The sequence below is a fragment of the Rhea pennata genome, chromosome 4 (genome assembly GCF_028389875.1).
Source record: "Rhea pennata isolate bPtePen1 chromosome 4, bPtePen1.pri, whole genome shotgun sequence".
Classification (NCBI taxonomy): Eukaryota; Metazoa; Chordata; class Aves; order Rheiformes; family Rheidae; genus Rhea; species Rhea pennata.
The window spans coordinates 6,953,672-6,976,633 of NC_084666.1; the positions used below are offsets into that span (position 1 = coordinate 6,953,672).

At 52.9% G+C, this 22,962-nt stretch overlaps 1 protein-coding gene across 1 annotated transcript; it reads right to left on the reverse strand.

Moving 5' to 3' along the window:
- Positions 1-6,554: 6,554 nt before the first annotated feature.
- Positions 6,555-22,740, reverse strand: ATOH8 (atonal bHLH transcription factor 8). The gene is made up of 3 exons (XM_062575198.1): positions 22,261-22,740; positions 9,379-9,570; positions 6,555-6,942 (listed from the first exon to the last, which is right to left on the reverse strand). Exons 1-3 carry the CDS (start codon positions 22,690-22,692, stop codon positions 6,937-6,939), a joined length of 630 nt encoding a protein of 209 aa, XP_062431182.1. The 5' UTR covers positions 22,693-22,740; the 3' UTR covers positions 6,555-6,936.
- Between the last annotated feature and the right edge of the window lie 222 nt (positions 22,741-22,962).

Consider the following 22,962-nt stretch of genomic DNA (forward strand, 5'->3'; position numbering starts at 1 on the left):
CTTTCAGCCCTCTCAGACTGCTTTTTCCAAAAAAACTCCCTTGCTTTCTTCCCCACAGCAACCCCAGGAGTGATTTATGCTTATAATTCATGAATTATATACTATATAATGTGCATCATGGAAAGGGATATACCAGTCAGAGCTTACAATTTTGTTGCAAACACCTATATATTTAAGCTTGTGTTTTACATACACTTACATATATGGGATGGGAGCCAGCGCTCATCATTTCTTTAGATGCAATGTGCCAAATGTGCATGGGGGCAGGAACCTAATTTTAATGTCTGCCAATATCCAAAGCCACCAGACTTTCAGAGTACAAGAAATCCCATAAACTTCAGGAAGATTAAACACATGCGTGGATGTTCCCAGATTACACTTCAGGTTTTAATACTGATGTGAACAGCCACAGATTTTAGTGATTAGTATATCTGGGGATTCAAGTTAAAGCTTTTAAACAGCATATTGGGTAGTGGGTGTGTAGAATAAGGCTTAAATTGTATCCTCCCTCTTTACTAAATATTATTTTAATCAAGATTTTCTTGAATTCATTTGATTATATCTGAAGGCACAGTTTGTTCCTCTCTCTGATGATAAGTTTAGTCATACTTAAAGCAAAGAGATATTAGGAATCTTGAAGGAAAAGGTGCATCTTCTAAAAAAACATTTGATTACCAAACAGCTATTAATGATGAAGTGTTGTGATAAATGCTTTAACTTCAACAAAACACTTTACACAAAACAACATATCTTCTGATATTAAGGACTTTAAATAAGCAAGTGGAAACAAATGTAATTATGATAGGCAGAAAAGAAAAAAATCAGCATTTTGCTTAGAAAATTATCCCCTTTTGATTTTTTTTCCAGGTTGAGACAGAAAATGACAGCATTTAATGAAACATTTTGATTTTCTTGAAATTGTCTTTCATTCTCTCTTCTTTTAACCCCAAAGATGTATTTTTGGCTGAAAAATTTTACTGTATCCAGAAGGGGAAATTGTTCTGTCAAGGGTATTGTAAAAAGCCCTGTGTTTCATTGGCTTTTAATGGAACCTTAATAGAAGTTGGCAGCAGAGCTGGTGAAGCTGGAAGGCTGCAGTGAAATTAAAATAATCAGGAGTTGTTCTGAGGTTCATGGCCATGAGAAAGCCCTCCAAAGCCCGTAGCTATCCACTCAGCCATGAAAACGGCTGATCTCATTTCTTCCCAGCACGTCCCATCCTTGGGAGCAGCGCTCACGGTGGCAAGAAGCCCACTGGGGACGGGGCTGTGGCTACTGATCTGAGGTGGAAGATGTGCTACAGTGAGGAAGGGAAGGATCAGCTTCTGCAGAAAGCACGTGGAAATCTGGAAAACCTCTTGCATCTGGGAAGGAGAGGATAAATTTTAATCAATGCCAGCATTTATAGATGATTTAGAAAAGCCTGACTATGCATTAAGCTGTAATGACCTCTTGGCAGACTTTTAATCTAGCTTTAGTGTTATAACATTCGCTTTTAATGATGAGCAAGGCTTCTAAATCACTTGAAGTGGTTGGATCTGAGTGAACTTGTGCTGCTAAGAGCTTATGCAAAGCAAGGCGTTGCACGGGACAGTCCTCAGCCTTCCGCCACAGCAAAGTTAGCAAAGATACTCTCCAAGTTTAACGTTACCTAGGCTGATATTTCTCTTGCTCCTCTGCACTGGTTATTTCTCCTGCTAGCGTGCCACATGCGCTTTCTTTCTTTCCCATCACTACTACTACATAAGCACATGGCTTTTGGCTTTCGGTCTATCACTTTGTCTGTTGCAGAACCCTTAATAATGGTTATTTCCTGGTAGTGAATGCTTGACTTGGTCTAGGGGGACCTGTTTGTAGCATAGTTTTCTGTAATTACCCAAAATTTACACAGCAGTTCCAGGCCTATTATACAGGGCATAGTATGTAATTACAGACATAACATATTAGGTCCTAATAATAGCAAATATATCATTACACAAATCATTCATGTAACTGTGCTGATATTTTTATATAGAGTAAGTGAATACAATTACTAACAATTACAATACACGTATGGCAGCTGCAGTGAGACTGGTGCCACTGTGACACATCGCAGGGCAGAGATAGGAGCAGGGAAATCCCTGTGAGATACCTGACCCGGTGAGACATTTCTTCCAAAAATCAAGGTGGTTCCTTGGCTCTGTGTGGGTGTGTACACACATATGCGAATATATATGACAACCATATTCATTGGAAGAGCCATCTGGGAAGGCATCCCCGTGCTTTACCTTCGACAGCTGGTCTCCTAGTTAATCGTGGGGAGCGATGCTCCTCTAGACACCAGTTTGGACCTGGGTTGCCCTGTGGGGTGAAGGATCAGGTCCCAGCTCTTGCCATTGCCTCTGTGGCACAATGAGGTCCCACCATGGGCGCTTCAGGTTAGATGGAGTGAGCACACTGTGTTAGCCGTGCTCTCCCATCGTTATTCCCTCCTGCCTTCCCTTGCCTGCCTGTGGGCATTTTGCTTCTGGGAAGCATCAGGGAAGAGCTGATGCCTTTCATCTGCTCTTGCACAACTCCAAAGGCTTTGGTCCTCCAGGTCTCTGAGCTGTAGAAGAAGCTGTAGAATCATATAAATGTGACAGCTAGCAGAGTCAGGCCAGCAGGTCTCCAAGTTGAACTGGGCAAATCATGCGTCCTACCTTCCTGTCTGGAAGAGCTGTGTTTGGCCCAAGATTTTTTTCTCTTTGAAAAGCACTTTAAGGCACTTTAAACCTTCTCTGAAAGGTGACCGCTGATGCCTGGCACATGCAGGATGGCTTGCAGGGAAAAAGTGTTACTACTGGCATCAGTAAAGCCACAGTAGTCTGAATTAATGACATGGACGGGGTACAAGGCCAACCCTGACTTCTGCAGATGGGCCCCTACCACTGTGGTGCTCAGAGGTATGTTCAGCCCATGGCATGGAGGGGAGATGTAACAGGCACTTCTTCTTCTTTTTTTTTTTTCTTCCCATACCATCTTTCTAAAAGTTCAGGCGGTGACTTCTGTTTCGACAGCTGCTTACTTGTATCCGCTGAGATGTGCTTCCTTCGCTGGGTGGTTAACCTGCCTCTGTGCTCCATCTCTGACAGGCCATCAGCGTCTTTGATGGAGCTAACCAGGATTTGCAATGCCGAATCCCCTTTTTCCATGGCAACAGGCCTGAGGTCAGTAACACTCACCCCTGTTAATGGGAATTTTGTTCCCAGAGCAGCTCAGAGTAGCAAGATGAGAAGAAAACACCACAGACTGGTGTATGCCCCAAGGCATATCCACAGGGGCAAGTGGTTATGAGCCAGCTCTGGGTGGTGGAGCAGTATTAACTAAAAGTCTTGCTGAAAAGCAAGGAATGTTATTTCAAGCCCAAATCTGTGTTAATGTAGCTATCAACAGGACCTGGCTTGCATTTAGCCAGCTTCATTCAGGCAGAGGTCTCTGCTTCCTCCTTCTGAATGGAAATACCTGGCGTTAGAGCAGGCATCAGGAACTGGAGACCTGGAGGCCAGCTCCAGCCTACCAAAGCAATTTATGTGGCCATGGAAACAGCGACAGGTCAACCCAAGCAGGAGGAGGGAGAAGGACACACACAGCAGAGTCTGGCAAGATTTGTCCAGGCCGGTGTTGTGCAAACATGGTCACGTTGATTGGCTTCCCACACATGTGGTTGGCGATGGAAGTAGCTTATTCCTGCTCCGAAATGAAGCTGGAAGAAGAGCTTCGTGGTGGCAAACAGTTTTATAAGGCTGGGAATGAGCTCACGCCTTCTGCCCCGTGGCAGCGCTTTTGCACGTGGGATGAGCAAGAGAAGACAAGAGAATGCAGAAATGCGAAAAATAGCCCAGTGGGGGCGGGGGGTGGTGGTGGAAGAAGTGTAAAAAGCTTGAGCCCTCTGAACACATTGCTCTCCACGTGCTTTATCCCCCCACGATCAATGGGCACGAGCTGCTGGGAAGCGGGAGTTGCTGATTTATGTGGAGCGCACAGGGATGCTTTCAGAGGCCCGTGCACCTATAGAGCGGGCTCCTTGCCAGTACGGTCGTCTCTCTGTCAGTGTTTCCTGCTTTGCATTTAAAAGTGTAAAAAATGGATGTACAGAACGCCTTTGTTCCCACCTGCTGTTACCCTGACTTTACCTTGGCACAGTCCCACCTCCTTTGAGGAGCAGAAAACCCAAGCGAGAAAGAGGAACCGGACTTTATGGGCCAGATTATTACACTCTTTTAGAAGATGTTTTTGAGACTCACTATGAAGACTTTCAATGTCTGAAAACTTAAGCTGACGTAAAACCCCTCTTCAGGACGTTCCGCTTTAGGGCTGCCTGTCTCTGCAGACGCTGTGAGCTCAGGGCTCCTCGTGCAAGAAGCACCAGGGAGTCGCAAGGACATTTTATTTAACAGGCGGCTGCACTGTGATTGCTGCCACGAAGCCTGTGCTCCTGAAGACCTTGGAAAACGCTGGAGCGGGACTGCCACGTTGTCATGTCCATAAGATGGTCCCTTATCTCGGGCCTCACCTCTGGTGTCTCCTTGGCTGCCGAGCTGCGGCAGCGATTGCTGGATGCGCAATGCCAGGTCATGCTGACGCGCTGTGCGTGAGCATTAGTCGGGTGCGGTGATTTAAGCCCTGGAGCCACATGAAGGTATTGGCGGTGGTCACACAGGAGGGTGACAGTATGGGGCAGGGGGTGCTTTGCGTTTTTCGCCATGCTACCAACAGCGGTATCATCTCATCTGAAGAGGAGCCAGCACCCTGGTGTTTACTGGGTGGCAGGTCGGTCCCGTACCTTGGCTGACCCTGGGCTGCATGCCTGGCCAGGAAAGTTCAGCTCCACGATGGTTGTCAAGGGAATAATTAACATGTTGGCTCCCCTTTGGTAAAAATTACCCTTCAGGTTGGTTGCCACCGTGGCTGGCAGTGGGCCGGGGCTGGAAAGCTCTGGGCAATGCTGCCATCGGCCATTGGCCGTCCTGTCATCTCGGTGGCCTCTCGCTACGATGCTAAAACACAGCAAGAAAACACCGACGCTCTTTTGCGGACACTGGGGCCATTAAACCAAGCAAAACATATCTTCTTATTTTTAACTTTCAGGGACTTTCTGCCTCCATTTGCTGGGGGGGGGGGGGGGGGCAGCAGACTGGGTGCGGGTTGCAGGGGGGTGAATTTGGGATTCTGGACCTGAGTGACTGCTCCCACGGGTTAATGTTTCTCTAAGCCGGGGTAGCGGGGGGGCAGGCAGCATTGCGAGACCCAATCGTAACAGGAACTCAGAAAGAGAGAGAAAAAGCAAAAAAAAAAAAAAAAAAAAAAAAAAAAAAAAGGGCAAATAAATAATATCAACAGCATCATATCGCTCGCTCTCCCTGCAGACCTTGCCTTGCTGGTGATCATTAACCGAGAGCAGCTCGCGGCTGGGGCCGAGACCGTGAACCAGGGAGAGCCGCCCCCGCGCACCGCGGCGAGCTGAAAAGTGGGTCTTAGTATACAGAAGAGAGGGTTGAAAACTGTGCTTGAACAAAGGAGTACGAATGGGGTCCAGAAACCGGGTTTTATTGGGCTGCTGGCAGCGAGGCCGGCGGCGTGAGAAGGGCAGGGAAACTCAGCGGGCGCGAGGCAGCTTTGTGCCGGGCTGATTCGCACCGGCGCTGCCGCAGTTTGAAGCCGGCCGCTAAAAAACAAACAAACAAACCCCAAAACATAAACCCCCCCCCCCGTCCTTTCCCCTTGAGCTGGGGGCAATGAAACCCATCGCTCGGCCAGGGCCGGTCCTCCACGGCGCCCCGCGCGCTGGCTCCCGCCACCACACTCCCGGGGCAAACGTTTCGCCGTTCTTTCTTTAGTCTTTTTTTGGTTCTTTTTTCTTTTTTTAACTTCAGTTTGAAGTGGAAGGTAGAGTATTGGATTCAAACGCCTTTGCATCACACGGGTTTTTTTGAGCGCTTTTTAAAACCTCCGCGGAATAGATGCCTTCGCCAAACCGAAACGCCTGCTGAACCACTTCGCTGCGTCCCTAGCCGAACTTTCTTTCTTTTTTTTTTTTTTTATTGCTTTACATGGCACTTCTTTTTTCACATTGATTTAATTTTATTTATTTGCTTAAAAAAAAAAGAAAACAAAAATAAAATCACAGCTCCCGTTTCAGCTCTCGCTTTCTGCCCTGTGGATGCGTTTCATGGGAAGGCACACTGGGAAATCGCTGGCGGGAAAAAAAAGGGGGAAGAAAAAGTAGAACTGTGGAATAGCTCAAAGAAAGGAGGGGAAAAAAAAAAAGAAAACCCCCCCAAGTCCCCCCACCCCAGCCCTGAACGCTGAAGCACAAGCCGGCGTGTCCCAGCTCCTTCCCAGGCCGGCGGCCAGCTGCGGGGCTTCAGGCGGAGCCGGCGGACAGCAGGAACACGGGGGAGCTTGCAGAAGGATTCAGAAATTCAGATTTGTCGCTGATAACTAACTGGCCCGCTCAACAGTATCCGAGTGGAATTTCTGACTTCTCTTTGGCTCAAAGACTTAACGTTAAGGCAGAAAAATAAGACACAGTGTGGAAGCTCCATCCGATCTTTGGCACAACAGCAACAACAACAACAACAAAAATTTACTGTACACATGAGCCGAGAGGGGAACGTTTCCCAGTTAAGCAAAGGGAAAAGTGCTAAATAAATTGCACATACTAAAAGGTGGCTGGCTTAAAAAACAAGAAGAAGCATCCCCGTCCTTTTTTTTTGTTTCATTTTGTTTTGTTTTTTCCCTGTTCCAGAGATGAAGAAAGTTCCTTGGCCAATCGCCGTCTTGAAAAAGGGGGTTCTGCAACCAAACGCCGTAAAAAAAAAAGCCGCTTGCAGTCTTCATCTGGCTCGCGCAACCTTCGCCAAGGCTAGGTGCATCTCCGGCTGGAAGCTCTTCCCAGTCCCCCCTTCCCGGTTATTACTCCTGGAAAGAGAAGGAGGCGCCGTGAGAGCAGCAGGCGCCTGGCTCGCGAGCAAACGGAGCCCGTTTCGTGCTTCCTGCGAGGAAAAAAAAAAAAATCCTCCTCCCGCTTCCCGCGCCCAAATGCCGCAAATTCATCTTTTTTTTTTTTTTAGTTTTTTTGCCTTTTTTTTGTTTTTTCGATGAGAACGAGAACGTGCAGGACTGACGGGGAAGCGGCCCGGCATCTATCCGCCCGGTGACAAACGGCGGCTGCCCCGTCGGGAGCGCCGGGCTTTCGGCGCACGACGCTGCCGTCGGGAAACCTCCGAAACGGGTTTTCCCACGCTAAGGGGCAGATCATACGTATTAATAAGCCGTAGCGGGGGAGCCCGTTTAATTGAAAATGGAAACGGAAAGCGTAGAAGCGGAACGGAGGGAAGGGCGCGGGCGCAGCGTCGCGACGCGGGTCCGCGCGGGAGATGCTACGGGCCGGGAAGACGCGCCCACCCGCGGCGGGAGAGCCGCCTTCGGCGAAGCGGCGACGCACGGCGGGACGCCCGCAACGAGCAGCTCGAACGCCTCCGAGGGCGCGAGATAACGCAACCGCTGCGCGCACAAACAGGCGCGGTATTAAGGCACCAGGCTGCAAGCGAGACGTAGCTGCCGCGAACGCTGCAGGCGCTCCTGCACCGCCTAATTCTCGGGGAGCACGTATGAACACGCACGGAAAATATCGAGATGTGCACGCATACACGTGCATCTCTCTAGCGTTTTAATTTTTAATTCTTTGCATCTGCAAACACACGCACACACAGGGAATTAAAAATAAGCAGCGCAATCCCCCAATTTTTATTGCGCTCCAACTGCTGCGCTGTTATTCATAACCCGGCTTCCTCTCTCACAAAGAGACCTTTTGCATGTTTTTTTTTTTTTTTTCTTCTTCCCCCCCGCCTTTCCCTCCTGCCTCCCTAACAGCTGCGCTCAGTGTTGTATCCTGAGTGATGATGAGGTTCTGAAAGTGTTTTTTTGGAACAGATGGCCAGGAGAGAGCCGGGGAATGTGCCAGCAGCGCGCTGGGGAATGTGCCAAGTCCTGCGGTGACGGAGTGCTCTGGGTTCCAGCTCGCGTGCCTTTCCCCTGCCCTCTGCCCCAAGTGGCGCCAGCAGGACTTCCCAGCTCGCGCTCCGAACATCTGGAGTCTGCGGCTGCCAGAAAAGCGCGGGGCGGCGGCGGGGGGGGAAGAGGAGGAAAAAAAGAATATATAAAAAAGAAGAAGAAAAAAAAAGCCCTACACACAACCCACCCTTCCCCGCTCCAGCTTGAGCTTCCATGTACTCGGCGGCGGCGCTGCCTCGTGGAGTAACTAATCAAAACCAAAGAGGACGAGAGGGGGAAAGAAAAAAAAAATAATAAAAGAAATGAACCTTGCGAGCTGCAGCAGCTGCGGCCGAGCCGAGGAGCGCGCAGCCCCGCAAAACGCTGCTCTTTTTCGGCGTTTGGGTCCCCCTCCTCGGCCGCCCCCGCGGTGCCCGAGGACGGCGCCGGGTTCGGGGCAGAGCATCCCTCCTCCCAGCACCTCCGTTCAGCCCCGATCCTGCTGGGGTGCTCAGGGCCCCCTGCGAGGGTGCTGCGACCTCAGTGTCCAACGCGACTCTGGCACCGTGGCCGCGAGGATCCGGGCCACTTCTAGGGCCAACCGAAAGGCAACTTCTAAAAAAAAAAAATTACACGAGGATTCCTCGTCGATTGCTTCGGGAAAAGGCATTTGCAGCCCGCCAATTAGCCCCTTGGCCGCTTACGGAGATCTCCAACCACCCTCCGTCGAGTCTCGGTCACAACACCTTAAATCGCTACATAACTGCAGCTAGAGCTGGAAAGGTTTTTTTTTTTTTTTTTTTCCTAGCCAAAACAGTCGGAAAAGCTAACGCCAGCTTTTCTAATTAACGCAACGGGGGGGGGGGAAAGCGGGCTGGGGGAAGCCACCCATCGCGTCTCCTATTGCAGCAGCAAAGCCCGACAGCGGCCTTGCCCGAGGACCCGCACGGGACAGCGCGAAGGGCCACGCGCAGCCCGGCAGACGCAACACCCGGAGCCCCCGTCGTCCCCGTCCTTGTTTCGGCCTCCGCGCCGTTCCCGGAGATCAGGGCGGGACGGAGGCAGCGAGGACGGCGCGGCGGGGCACAGCCGGCAGCACCCCGCGCCGGCCGAGTGGCGACGGGACGAGCCGCCACCGAGAAGCGGAGGGAGAGGAAAGCGCTCGATGATGAGCGGGGAGTCGCGGGCATCACGGGCGCAGGCAGGCGGGGGAGAGAAAGGGAAAGAGGGCGAAAGACGAGCAAAGAAGACTCGGGAAAGTCGCGGCGGCCGAGAGAGGAAGGAAATCCCTTTGGATATATTTATACATTTTTTTAAAAAACTTTTACCGTTATTTGGAGGCGGGGGGAGGCCGTAACATACCTTCCTTTTTTTAGATCTTCCTTCGGCTTGCAAGGTCCTAGTGCACTGCTCCACGCACTCGGAGAAGCTCATGTTACTGTGGTCAGCGCTGTAATCCAGGTCTGCTAGTCTGGCCAGGGAAAGGATATAGTTACAGGCTATTCTCAAGATGGCTAGTTTGGACAACTTTTGACCATAAGAATAGCAGGGAACCTAGAAAGGGTAACAGGGAGAAAAAAAAAAATTAGGCCAGATAAGCAAAATACCTTGCTCGAAGCATGACAAAACGACCGTCGGTTATTTTCTTTGCGTTTTCTAACGTAAATAGGACCGCCGCTGCTAGAAGGCCATATGGTCCCAACAGGTTTTTAAGCAGCAGCTCCCCCGCCGGGCTCCGCGGGAACCCTCGCAGCAGGAGCCGTCTCGCAGCTCTGCTTAAAAACGCGAGCGCAGGATACGGCCCAGGGCGCCCGCCCGCTGCTCGGCACCCCGGTTAGACCCCCTTTTTTTTCTTTCTTTCCCTCCTTGTGAACCCACACTGCCGCGCCGGCTCCCTCACCCCAAGCTTCTCCCTGTCGGGAGCTACAGGGCCACCATGGGTCTCCTTGCAGAAGAAAGCAATGGCAGGAAGTGTCAGACTTTGGCGCTTTTTGCGCTCAAACGGCACCAATCGGGGCTTCGCCTGGATGCAAAACCACAAAGCCGCCGCGGGGCAGAGCCTGGCGCCGGTAACTCTGACCCCGCTGCCCGGCGCCGACTATCTGCTGAAACGCCCCGTTATGTTACCTCCGAACAGAGCCGGGCCACAGCAATGCCTTGTGCAACTTATTTCTTTATCCTTGAAGATTTCTAGTGCAATGTGGAACATTCAGGCTAAACAGCGTGGGTCTAAGCAAACGAACATTATACGTTTTCTGTTGCAGCAGGTTTCATCCTTTTTACATCACGATCCAGCAAAACGCTACATACGCCCTTAATTTTAAGCACACAACTTTGGCGCGTCCAGTTTTACAGTAAACTCTTCCTCTGCACTCAGCAGGCTCGGGGCCCCCCCTTTGCTCGTTTGTAAAATTGCAAAAGGTCATTTAATGCAAAAGACTCTATTGCCTCCACGAAACTGGAGCCAGGCGTTTGTCTGAAATCCATCCTAACGGCTCCGGCCTCTGACCGTCCGTCAGTCTAAGTTTTCATATGACATTAATCACCGGCGTGGCTGAGGGTGTCTCTAGCATGGCCCCCTACCAGTCTCCATCCTTCTCAGCCCCCTTGGGGTGTCACCCCGCTCAGGGCAGGAAAGCACTGAGCATTTTCTGCTGTTCTCCCGCCTGAGTGTCTGCTTTTGTTTTCTACGCTTTTTATCCATGAATTTGGTCCAGTAAGTTGAACCCATGTAAAATTTTGGCATTTGCAACATCCCTTGGCAAGTTGTTCCCTAAGTTTATTCCGCACTGTATGTAAGAACACCTTCTTTTGAATTTGGCTCCTAATATCTTCACTTGAGGTCCTCTAGTTCTTATTAGTTCTTATTACAAGAAAGATCTTCACTTATCTCCTCTCCACTCATCTTTTAAGCCCTCCATCATCTCCTCTCCCTCTTTTGCCTGTCTTCCACAAGAAAAAGACCTAACCAGCTCAGCTGGCTGTTGTATGGAAGCCACTCCGCACCTTTGACCATCCTTACCATTCTTCTCTGAACCTTTCCTTCTACCTTCTTTTCTACCATTGTGGAGCTGGGAGGACCAGCTTTATTTCTCCCTTTCACTGTTTCCTACCTTTCTATCAATTATTAATCCACACTTAAGCCAAAGCCACTTAGTTTCTTTAGTGAAGAGCTCTGCCATAACTCTTACGGAAATCCAAACTAACCATGTATCAGTTGGATCATCCGTATCCATGAGCTTGTTAATGGAAGAATGCTATTGACCCTATGGGACCTTTGTGGAATAGATTGGTCATTCGGCTTGTAGGATACAACTGAGCTGTGTCATCTGCTCTAGACACCCTTGAGGAGGCAGGGAATTTATTTGCCCTCTGGGAATACTCAGCATCAGCATCGCTTTGACCAGAATGAACTTCTCCGCTCCAAACTCGAATGTAAAAGGGATGGGGCTGCTTCCAAGCACCTCGTGTTGGAAGAGTACAAGGGGTCCTACAGCATTCACCATATTCTCCTGTAAGAGCCTCTTTGTAAAGTGGATAGCCCAGAAGAAAGCAGAGTCACGTGCAGTCCTCATCACTCTAGAGTAAATCAGAGGAGAAGCTAGGAACGGCTGGAGCCTGCTGGTACAAAGCACCACTTTTTGCCCTGCAAAAACCACCTTGCCTTCAGTTCTCTGCTGGTTTTATGCAGCAGCCAGCGATTTCCCTTTGGATGATAATACCTGGCCCCCCGACGCAATAAGCTCAGAGTGATTTTGAAAGCAGAGCCCTGGGCAGCAGAAACACCAAAGCCTCTTTCGACACTGACGTAACGAGAACAGCGGAGAGCCCAGATCAAACAGCCGCCGGAGCGAGAGACCAAAGCAAGATGGAAACTAAAATGGAAGGGTTCAGCGAAATGTGGGAATAATTTCAGAATTAGAGCGAGAAGGAAGTTAAATCAACTGGAAGGCAAATAGACCCAAAATCCTTGAGGCTCATGCCACAGACGCTGTCCAGTTACAACATGAGAAGACAGGCAAATGACCCCTTTTTCCTCATCTGTTTTGCTCTTTCTTTTGTGTGTTCTTTAAAAGAATAAAAAATAGAATAAAATAGAATAAAATAGAATAAAATAGAATAAAATAAAAACTCTTTTGCAGGGCATGTTTGCTGCAAATTCCAAGAAAGATCACAGTGTTAACACAGTTGACAAAACCCTCAACTGGGATTACACAACGCTTTTCCCACACACGGCGGCAAAGTCCGGACTGGCGCAGCCCTGTACACACGCGGGGCGAGTTTCACCTTGTGCAGCTCCAACACCACAGCGATGGGTGCGGGGATGTTAGGACACAAGAGTTTTTGCCATGGAAACAGTGTTAAAATAACTGTTTCATAGGAACCCTCCCTGTCTTGGCTCAGCTCCTACCATTTTAATGTTTCCTTTTGAATTAAACATGGGAAACAGAGAGAGGAATGAGCCACTTAGTTCAGCTCCAGATCCAAAGCTTCCTCCAACAGTTGGGGGAAGAAAGTGAATTTTGGTTTGATCCTTTCTGATTTTAAGCAGGAGGCAGCAGGAATGGGTGTCTATCGCATCCCTGGTGAGAAGCAACCCCCTTCCTTCCACTGTCCTCTCGTGCTCATCACGTCCAAGCTGGCGGGAGAGCAGAGCCGAGCAGGTTCACTCGCGTGCCATTAATTCAAGTACTTTCCTTATCTGACCTCATTGATTTCTACCGACAGGCAGCACTGCCCCCCAACTTGCCTACTTTATTTGCAATCATGAGAAGGAATTAGGAAGGAACCGCCACTGAAATTTCACACCGGTGCAAAGGAATGCAGCTGTCTGCTAGAAAGGAAGGGATGCTGGCACCATCCTCGGCTTTGTGAGATCAACAAGGCGCTGGGCTGGGACCAGCAGCAACCAGAGCCTGGGCCAGAGGATGTTTGTTGGTTGTGTCTGTAAAGTGCTTTACAGCATCTCAAGGGTCTTATCAGCGTCCCTCGGGCTGGTAGGGACTGGAAGCAACGCAAACCGTGCGCTCCTGGAATATATTCCTGCACCCAAGTTCTTCTTTGGCAAGGAAGATAGGACAGGATGTGATCTCACAGGTCTTGTCCATCCTTGACGTCTGTGATCCAGAGGCAGAGCCTTCGGAAAATCAAAAATGCTCCCTTTGAAGTCCGTGGGAAGCTTGCGCTGGACTTCACCGGAGCAGCATTCGGCCCTCAGCCATCTCTCTGGCGAAGGCAAGGCTCCAGAGATTTAGTTTCTTCCACCAGAGACAGAGTCTTGGAGTTGATTCTCACCCAAAGCAGAAGAGAGAAGAGAGATGAGGCTGGGGAGGACAGTGAGTAGGACAGTGAGCAGGTGGGTGAGGGGGGCCAACAACAGCTACTGCCATACAAGGGTACAGGGTATATTCACCCTGATGGGTCTGGTGGAAAATCAGGACCATTCCACGGACTGACTTGAGCAGGTTCCTTCTGCATTTACTGGACCACCCTGTAGGGCAGAATTCAGCTCCATGAGCACGCCAGGGAAGATGAGTAGCTCTGAGGCAGAGGAACATCTGTGCTTGCAGTGCAGTATAAAGTAAGCCCTCCTGACAGCTAGCTGCCGCCACAACATGCCATAATAAGCTGCTGAATTTACCTGTCTTCTAATTCATCTGGTTTATTTTTATGCTGGGAGTTAAACCATCCCAGAGCTCCACTGGGAAGCAGCTGGCTGGCTCTCCGACAAGCCCTTTCGGAGCAGGCAGCGTAGCTTCACTGTCTCATTGTACGCGCTCAGCCTCATGCCAAAAACATTTCCAGAAGGTTCATGTAAATGTCCAGGGCTTAAGAGCTCAGGTTTTCTTATATCCCTCCTTCCAATCTGGGCTCAGATGTTTGCCAGGGTTCAGGTGCCTCAGGGAAAGGTGGCAGGTTGGGGTAGCAGGTTGGGTGCCTGCAGGGCACTCCTTGCTCTCCAAACCCAAGCCTAGGGAAGACCTGTCCCTGGTCTCTGTTCCCACCACATCACCTCTCCAGGGCTGGGGTCTGCAGTGCTACTGAGAGGAGAAGGAGGGAAGACTAACAACTTGACAAGCTGAAGACCTTGCCCAGAACATCACTGCTTGTTTTCATGAACTCTTCCTCCGTGGAGTGTTTAGAAAGGGTTTGCAATAGGCATTTTTGTTTCTGACTGCAGGGGTCCGGGTGAATGCACACAAACTAGCACATGCATGTGTCTCCACTGACCTGGAGGACCTGTTGGTTGACTGGTTGGTCAGTGTGTCCAAATTCTCCAGCTTGGGACTCAGTGTTCCCACCTTGTTCTTCACCATTATATACCCTCTGTCCTCCAGAATTCCAGAAGATATGATGATGACCTATATAGCTGTGTGAGGGAAACGTCTGCAAGGGTGGCTGCAACGTCCTTTCACTGTCCTACCAGGCTCTTCCAATGCAGTGGGACACCTCTGGGTACTTGCAGTAACTGTGCCAGAAACACAGGCAGCTGAAGCGTTAGAGCATATATTTCTCCCCTGGATCTCCAGGAGCCCGGAAAAACGTGGCATGTGGATCTGAGTCACCAAGCAATCAATCCCCCATGGGACAAACCCAGGTGCTACAGGGATCATCACACACTTTCTGCACTTCCATGGCAGTGACCATGCAGCACTGCTCCTTCTCAACAGCTTCTCTTTCCTAAGTGATGAATGCTTCAGAAAGGGAATGGCCACCTTCCCCGAAAGTAGAAGTTTGAATAAAGCAAGGCAAGATCCTGCGAGCTGTGTGGGTGGACATGGGCAGGAACCAAAGTGCCAAGCTCCATCTGGTCCGTGGGCGTTGTGGCAGCAGGTGCACAGCACAGCCCAATTCCTGCTGGCTATGGTGGCTATTTTACACCGGTAGGTGTGGGAGGCTCTTGTTTCTCAGTCCCTACACTGACTATGGGGAATGGCGAGCCTGCTGCTAGCAGAGGAATCAGCTTTCAAAAGACGCCTCACCCCTGCCTCGACACACGCAGTGAAGCATCCAGCCCAGGACCAAACCTAATTTAAAAATGTCAACAAGACCAGAAGCAGCATCGCCCGGATGGGACGCATCACTGCAGCTGAGGCTCTTTTGCCTTGCGGGTGGGTCTACATTATCACACAACTCGGCTGCCGGTTCGCTCGCAGCTCCTGGCTCCTCCACTGCCCACATTGCAGAGGCATTAGTTCACTCCTGGAGTGACCAAACTGGCTTCCTCCAAACAAAACCGAGGTGTGGTGCTGGGCGAGTTCACCCTTGAGAGCTCTTCCCAATGGTAGGCCTGGCTCCACATCATTTTGGACAGTCTTCCAGCATTATCCCAGGCAGTGTTGCATCCTCCCACACATCCTTGCGACACGTACCATGTGTCCTCAGTATTTTGCTTTAGAAATACCACACCAGTGAACTGCTGCAGAGCTCTTTTCTTATTGTAGACATGTTGAACCACCCTCTAAAATAGTAACTACATGGATGGCTACCGGGGTATCACAGGGGTCTGGAGAAAGCCTGGGGTCATGGACATAGCAAGTCTACTCTAGAAGAGGCTAGTCAAAGCACTACGGTGAAGACCACTTTCCTGGGGCACACTTTAACCCGGTCATTGTAACCTCCATCTTTTGAGATGCATGGGCCAAATTCAGGCAACAGGGAACAAGCTCCAGTGGAGCTAACGACATTTATGCCAGCACTGCCTTAGTGATTCTTCAGAGATTCTTCAGAGCCTCTGGCTGGCGCTGGAGGACCACGTATTTTCTACTTCCCTATTATCCCAAGAGCCAGCCAATCTCCCTCAACATTGTGCCCTGGAAAGCTGCAACGCTGAGCCACGATGCAACGCAATGCGGAGCCGCGATGCAACCCAACGCTGAGCTGCGATGCAATGCAACACAGAGCCGCAATGCAACGCAATGCAATGCTGAGCCGCAATGCAATGCTGAGCCGCAATGCAATGCAATGTGCAGCCGCAATGCAACGCACAGCCGCAATGCAATGCAACGCAACGCGGAGCTGCAATGCAACACAACGCTGAGCCGCAATGCAACGCAACGTGCAGCTGCAATGCAATGCGCAGCCGCAATGCAATGCAATGCAACGCGGAGCCACAATGCAACGCAACGTGCAGCTGCAATGCAATGCAACGTGGAGCCGCAATGCAATGCAATGTAAGCTCCAATTCCCTCGTTTTGCAATACAAGCTCTGCCCTCCTCCTAGACGAGCATCCCTACCCGGCCGGGGGATGGTGCAGAACAGGACCGGGGGGCATATATCGCCCTGCAAACCCATGGAGGAGCACAGACCAAAGAAAAGGCAGGCCAGCAACAAAGAGTTCAATGGTCTCAGCAGCGAGGTCCTGCTCACTCTCCCACCTCCCGGCCACGGCGGCTGCAGCCGAGAGAGTAATTTGAGAGTGGATTAAGGCAGGGAGCGGAGGCTGGATTCAAAGGCTGCTGCAGCAAACTGGAGCCTTTCCTCTGATTTCAGTGGGAGCCGAAAGAAAACACAGAGGTTAACTCGGGGTGGCTGCGGCGGGCAGAGCAAATACTTCCCGACAGGAGCGGGATTTGTATCGGAGGATCCCATCAGTCAGCGAGCAGCAAAGGGAGCAAACCAGCCCCGCTCTCGCTGACACGCAGTCGCTGCTGTCAGGATTCCTGTCCTTTTGTCTGGGCTCTCCTTTGTTTTCGCTCCCACTGCATCGCTTAGGGCCAGCGTTTTGTGACCTCCTTCAGCTGCTAAACCACAGCGCCTGCCCCCCTCTTCCCTGCCTGCACTCTAAATAACCGTAGCAGCCCTCCAGACTGGCTCGAACCACCGAGGTGCCCCGGTGAGCGCTGTGTGGTTGAATGACAACCCTGCATGTTGGGAGCGATGTGGGGAGGATGTGCCCGTGCTGGTGCTCCCGAAGCCAAGCGCTGTCTCTCCAGTTGCTGCTGTGGAGTACAGCCAAACCCTGCTGCCAACCCTAGCGACCTCAACAGGGGGTTTTTCTCCAGGAGTGGGGTTTTAACAAGTCTTAGGGTGTCTTACTGGCTGGGATCTCAAAGGGAACAAATCACTGAGAATAGGTCTGGCAGATCTGGTGAGCAGGTGATGAGGGAAACCCCTCTGAGATGGAGAAGACTCTCTCATGATAGAGAAGGCCCCTCCGTGATGGAGAACACCTCTGAGGGTGGAAGAGCCCGTGGTGTCTCCAGCACGCAGCAAGGGCAGAGTGGCATCACTGGCTGCAAACCGCATCCTGTCTGCAGAGGTGCCAAACCGCAGCTGCCCCAGGGAAGACGCCAACAGGGCAAGCATGTACCAGTGCTGCTCCAGAATACTTGTTCCTCAGCCTCCACCACTTTGTGGCCAAGGCTCTTCTCAAGCCACAGGTCCCGTCTGTACTTAGTGCCTGGCTTGTTCTTCCACAAGCTTGTCTGAAACCGCATAGAGAGTTAGCACCCACGCCATCCCGCAGCAACACAACCTCCTCCCGCGGCCATGCTCGGACTGTGCTTCCCGACATCTCACCACCATCCTGGCAGGAGCAAATGGGGTCTTTTCTGCACTGATTTAACTACAAGCCACAGCAGCCACGTGCGTGCCAGCAGCTAAAAAGTGAAAGGACATTAGTCGGGAAAACTCAACTCCAGCAGCCAGAAAGCCCTATAAAACCTAAAACATCTCCAGAAGCCACACAAGTGCAGAGAGAGGGCCTGTCAGCTTCTGAAGGCAAGAGAGCCCTGGTAATGCAGTGGTGAAAAGATGGAGAAAAATGCCAATATACTTCAAGAGAAAATTAATGTCTGCAGAGACATTTGCTCCGGGCACAGAGGCTCTAGTACACTGGGGCTCTGTGCACTGTGCTCTTGCGGAGGAGCTGGACAGCAGTGCTTTAGAGAGAAAACAGATGTGCAAATGCAGGCAAGCTCCAGATCAGAGGCTGCTGCGCTCGCCTCTGTCTGTCCAGGGAGAGTCTGCTGCCACCTTAGGGTCTCCCGCCACAGCCGTGCAACTGTGATTGCGACACTCACTAGTGCAAGCACCCTCGCGTAAGCTAGTTTGCTTGAGTGCCCACTGCAGAACAACAGAGGAGAACCCCGTCTACGGCAGTGCAAGCCCTCCAGGAGCAAACTTGGTGGCTAATCCGTGCTGTAATAAGCTTAAAGCTGGCCCCATTTCACACTCGCAGTGCCCTGGAGTAAGAGCCCTTCACTGCTAAAAGGGATCTGCAGGCAAAACAGGAGCTAGGGTTGCTAGTGCCTGAGGCCCGGCCTCGTTAGCAGCAGCTCTGGAGATGTGTGGCGTTGGTTGTCTTCTCTGACCTAGGCTCGCGCTGCTGCAGTTTCAGGAACGGGAAGAGTCACCAGCATGAGGGCGTTTCGGAACAAGGCCAGAGATAACCTCGGTTCTCATGAACTCAGTGCTGCGTCACTGTCCACAACAGAAGCATGCGGGTTCACTGACCACCCACTGACCACAGGCAGAAGAAAAGGGACAGAAGTGACAACCAGTCACAGCCCTCAACGTACCTTCTGGAGGGTCCTGGAGTAATTAATACAGTTCAGGAACCCCCAAAAGACCAACCAACACCTGTGTCATCGCCCAAGGAGGTGGAAGAGCAGCAGAATGCTATCGCAAGGAGTTGTCTATCCGAGGGGGCAGGGGAAACATCAGGAGAGACCCTTAAATTAGGAGTTACAGACTAACCCAGCCATGGGTTCAGTACCTGCTGGGAGAGGCAACAGCAGTGAGAAAAACCTAGTAAAACATTTCCAGCATTTCAGAGAGTTTTCCAGCAGGGAACATTCTCCATGTGCAGCTATCCTGCCGGTCTCAAGTCTTGTCTGTGGGCAGGTTCACTTTGGCAAATGATACTCAGGGGAGAAAAATCTCCCCCAAAACTGAGCAGCTGGAGATCACTCTTGCCAGGATTAGGGCAAAGGTGCTGCTGTTGGCCAGTCCTGTGAATGTGTGTGCAGTATCTGCTTCAGTCCCATAGTAGCATCAGGACTGTACATTGAAGGCAGCAAGGAAATGCAGAAGGAGAGAGACCCTTGTCCCTGATGGCTGTGACACAGGAGAGAGCACATTGGCGATGGCACATGTTTCTCTTAACAGCAAACTGCTTCCCAGTGCAGAGAGCCGCCCATCATGGTCCCACCTCGGAGGAGCCCTGGCCTCGGGGGCAAGCTGGGGACAGTGAAGTGCTCTGCAACACAGCTGGATTAATCTTTCTCCTTGTGTGAAACGGCTGTGGTCGGATCTTCCTCCACCAAGCCTAAAATAGCCTTCCTGCCATCTGGAGAGCTAGCCTACACAAGGCGAAACATGTGTGCCAGATGTGCACAGCTGTGGCGCGCGCGGGGGCTGCCGCCGGTGGCCCATCTGCCTCGCGTCGGGTGGGTGCTGAGCCAGGTGGAGTGGAGGGGAGGGCGGCTTTTCTCCCCTACTCCGCGCCAGGCACGACCTGATCCCGATCCTGATCCCAATCCCGCGGGGCTCTCGTCTCCCTTCCCAAACAAGGAGCATAGGGCCGGGCGCATGCAAGCGCGACGCTCTCCGGTGCTGCTCGCCCGCCCGGCTGTGCGGATATATCGGTTTCAGGGCGTCGGGAAAAGGCGCCCAGCTGCTTAAGAGTCTGATACATGATGACAAGGAGGGACCGGAGGAATAGCCGGAGAGCGACAAGCGAACCGAGGTCTGCGCGCAGCCTCCCCGGCTGGCGGAGCAGGGATTGCCTCCTGCGCGCGCCTTCCTACCCCGTGGCGATGGGGAAAGACCGCGCTTCAACGAGGCTTCGGAAACTCTCCTTATTGCACTTATCTCCAAAAATAAATCTCCCTGTCTTCGCACTTCACTGGCCAGCCTGCTGTGGAAAGAAGTGTCCTTTCTCCCCCCGCCCCCAAGGATGAGCAGAGGCTCCTAAAAACCCTGCCACCGGCCCCGATGCGGATGGTTTGAGTGACAAGCCAGCACTGCGGGTATGTGCAACGAAGCCGACTGTCACCTGATGTCATGTACAGCACTAAGCACGCCGCTGGCAGCCCAGCAAGGAATGAATCCAAATGTCATCCAATGCTGGTCCGCACAGCCAGCCCACCCCTCAGTAAATTGCTAGGAAAACCTTGCAGCAAACAGTTCCTGGAGAATGACTCCTTTCTCCCTTCGGAGCAAACACAGCCCTGCTAGTATGTTGAAGCGCTGGCCCTGGAGACCAGCTTTCTCAGGAAGAGAGGACAACAACTTGTTCTCCAGGCTCTCTGGACTCCCATCTGAGTCCAGGGCTGAAATGATTTATGGAAACAGGGCCAAGGCCAGGAATCTGAGGCTTTTCAAGAGTTGCCCATTTCCCCAAAGAGCGCAGCTTTAATTTGTTGCTTGCCTGTCTTGTGCTTGAGGCTCAGCCTAGAACAAGATTGCCAGTGATTTGGGAAATCAGTGCTACTTCCCCTTGCGGTTTTGGTGGTGTAGATGCCAGTCCATGGAGAATTCGATTGCCACTTCCATGCGTATCTCACACAGCTGCCACACAAACGAGATACGGAAGCAGCTCCCAGAAACAAAACGGGCCCAGTCTGGCAGCTGCTTTTACTGGGGGAGCAGCAGTCTCCGCATACAGGAGCTAGGGCAGCCAGCACATGTTGGCTCATCCCACCACCGCGCAGCAACTGAAAATGTTCAAGCTCAGATGCTTCTCAGCAGCCCTCTCCTGACACCGCCTAGTTCACAGCCAGCTCTTCCCACCGAGGCTCGAGCTGGAGGGCTGCTCACAAAAGCCAGTGTGTCGGGGGGAAGTATCAGCTCTTGGGGTGCAGCCACCCAATCTGAGAGATGGCACCGAGAAGGGCTGCGGGCACCGCAGCTAGCCAGTGTAAGGGATGTGAACGAGCAGAGCTGCTGCTCTGTGCAGAAAACAGGACTGGGCCCCAACGCGAGCACACTCGCAGGCAGCTCCGTGGCCTGTCTCAAGTGCCTAAAGGCTGCCAGACAACCCCAAAGCCTTGCCGCGAGTGCGCAAGCCCTGCACAGGGCGCGCAGCTCCCGTCACGTGGAAGGGAGCGCCGCGGGAGAGGGGATGCGCAGCCGGCCTCAGCGGCAGCTCGCACTCCCCAAGCCCCGAGGATTTTCTCCTTCCTTTACACACCTGGAATAGTCCTGCCAGACTCGAAAGGCAGAACAGTTGGGACAACTGCACTTTTACTGTGCAACAGCTCACCTTGATCTATCAGCGAGTGCTGTAGGGTGCTTAAACCCAGGCGCATAAGGGGTTAGTATAGGGGTCTGGGCATAGATTTGGGGAAGACAGGAGAATCATGAGGCTGGGTTACAGCCTTGCTTCCTTCACTGCATCCGTCATCTTCCATGTGCTGGGGAGGTGGCCAGGATGGAAGGGTTTTGTCCTATGCACCAATTCTCAGACACTCCCTTGTGCATGGGGGAACACTCCTATTACTCATCCACGGAAGACCATGCAGATTTTCAACATACCTTAACAAGAAAACCTGGCCCCATACACACTTGCAGCACACATTGCAGTGAAAACCTTGGAGAACTAACCAGAAGGAGACCACAACCTAACTCTTCCTGGCAGATATGGGTCCCATGGGAAGTTTCAGGGAGGCTGAGGAACCCCAAGAGACCGGGTGCCCCACACGAAAGTCAACACGAGCGAGCTGCTGCCCAAATTCCCAGTGACTGCTTTGGGGCAGCCCACCCCAGCGCGAGAGCCAACGCACGTGGGTGCTCACAGACAGCACGGGAGCATCACCCCAGCTCGCAGCTCGGGCAAACGCCTCCTTCCACCCGCCGTGTTTCCCTGGGAGGCCTTTTCCGCTTGGGGCTTGCTTCGTTCTCCTCCGCGCAATTCCCTCCGTGTGTGTATGTGTGTGTGTGTATGGGGAAGGTCCAAAAGTTTTCTAACTACAAGCAGATCACGAGCCCGTATTCATTAATCGTCACTGTCAGCACAGCGCTCGGGCTGGCGCTCCCGGGCATTTTGAGCCGACTTCCCCTTCTGTCAGGCACCTCACTCGGAGCTCCTGCCGCGAAACTTCCGCAGGCGCGGAGCGACCCCAGGAGAGGTGTTTTCGCGGCGCCGGCCGCACTCGCAGCCCGCGCCCCCGACACGCGCCCGGCGCTGCCGCGCCGCGGTGCCCGAGCGCTGCGCGCCGCCGGCTCCAGCCGCGCTGCGCTGCGCCGCGCTGCGCGGGGCTCGGCGCAGCGGCCCCGCGGGCGGCCGCGGCAGGTACCTGCTTGCGCAGCGCCTCGAAGGCGGCGCTGATGGTGTGGACGCGGGTCCTCTCGCGGGCGTTGGCCAGCAGCCGCCGCGTCTGCTGCAGGGCTTTGATCTCCGGCGAGACGCCGGCCGCCTCGGCCGGGCGCGGGCGCGGCGAGGCGGCGGGCGGCGGGCGGGCGGCCGCGGGGCCCGGCGCCGCCGCGGCGCAGAGCGCGGCGCTGCGCGGCTCCCAGGCTGGCGGCGGCGGCGGCGCGGCGGGCGGCGGCGGAGGGGCGCGGAGCCCCGGCGGGCGGCGGCCGCCCAGCACTTTGAGCTCCACGCGGAAACTTTTGCAGCCGTGCAGCGGCGCCGCTCGGGCTTTGCGCCGCAGCCGCCGCAGGCCGCCCAGGTCGGCGGCGCAGAGGCGCGGCCAGGGCTCGCCCGCGGCCAGCGGCGTGCTCCGCATGGCGCGCAGCGCTGCGCGGCGGCGCTCAGCGGCTCCCCCGCCGCCCCGCCGCCGCCGCCGCGCCGGGGCAGCGCCCGCCGCCGCCCATCTGCGTGCGCTCCGCGCAGCGCGGCCCTGGCCCGCCGCTCGCTTGCTCCCTCCGCCCGCCCGTCTGTCCGTCCGTCCGTGCGCCGCTGCCCGCAGCCTGCCTCCCACCGCCGGCAGCCGGCCCGCCGCGCCGATGAGCGGCTTTAAAGAAACAGGAAGGCTGGCTTTTTTTTTTTTTTTTTT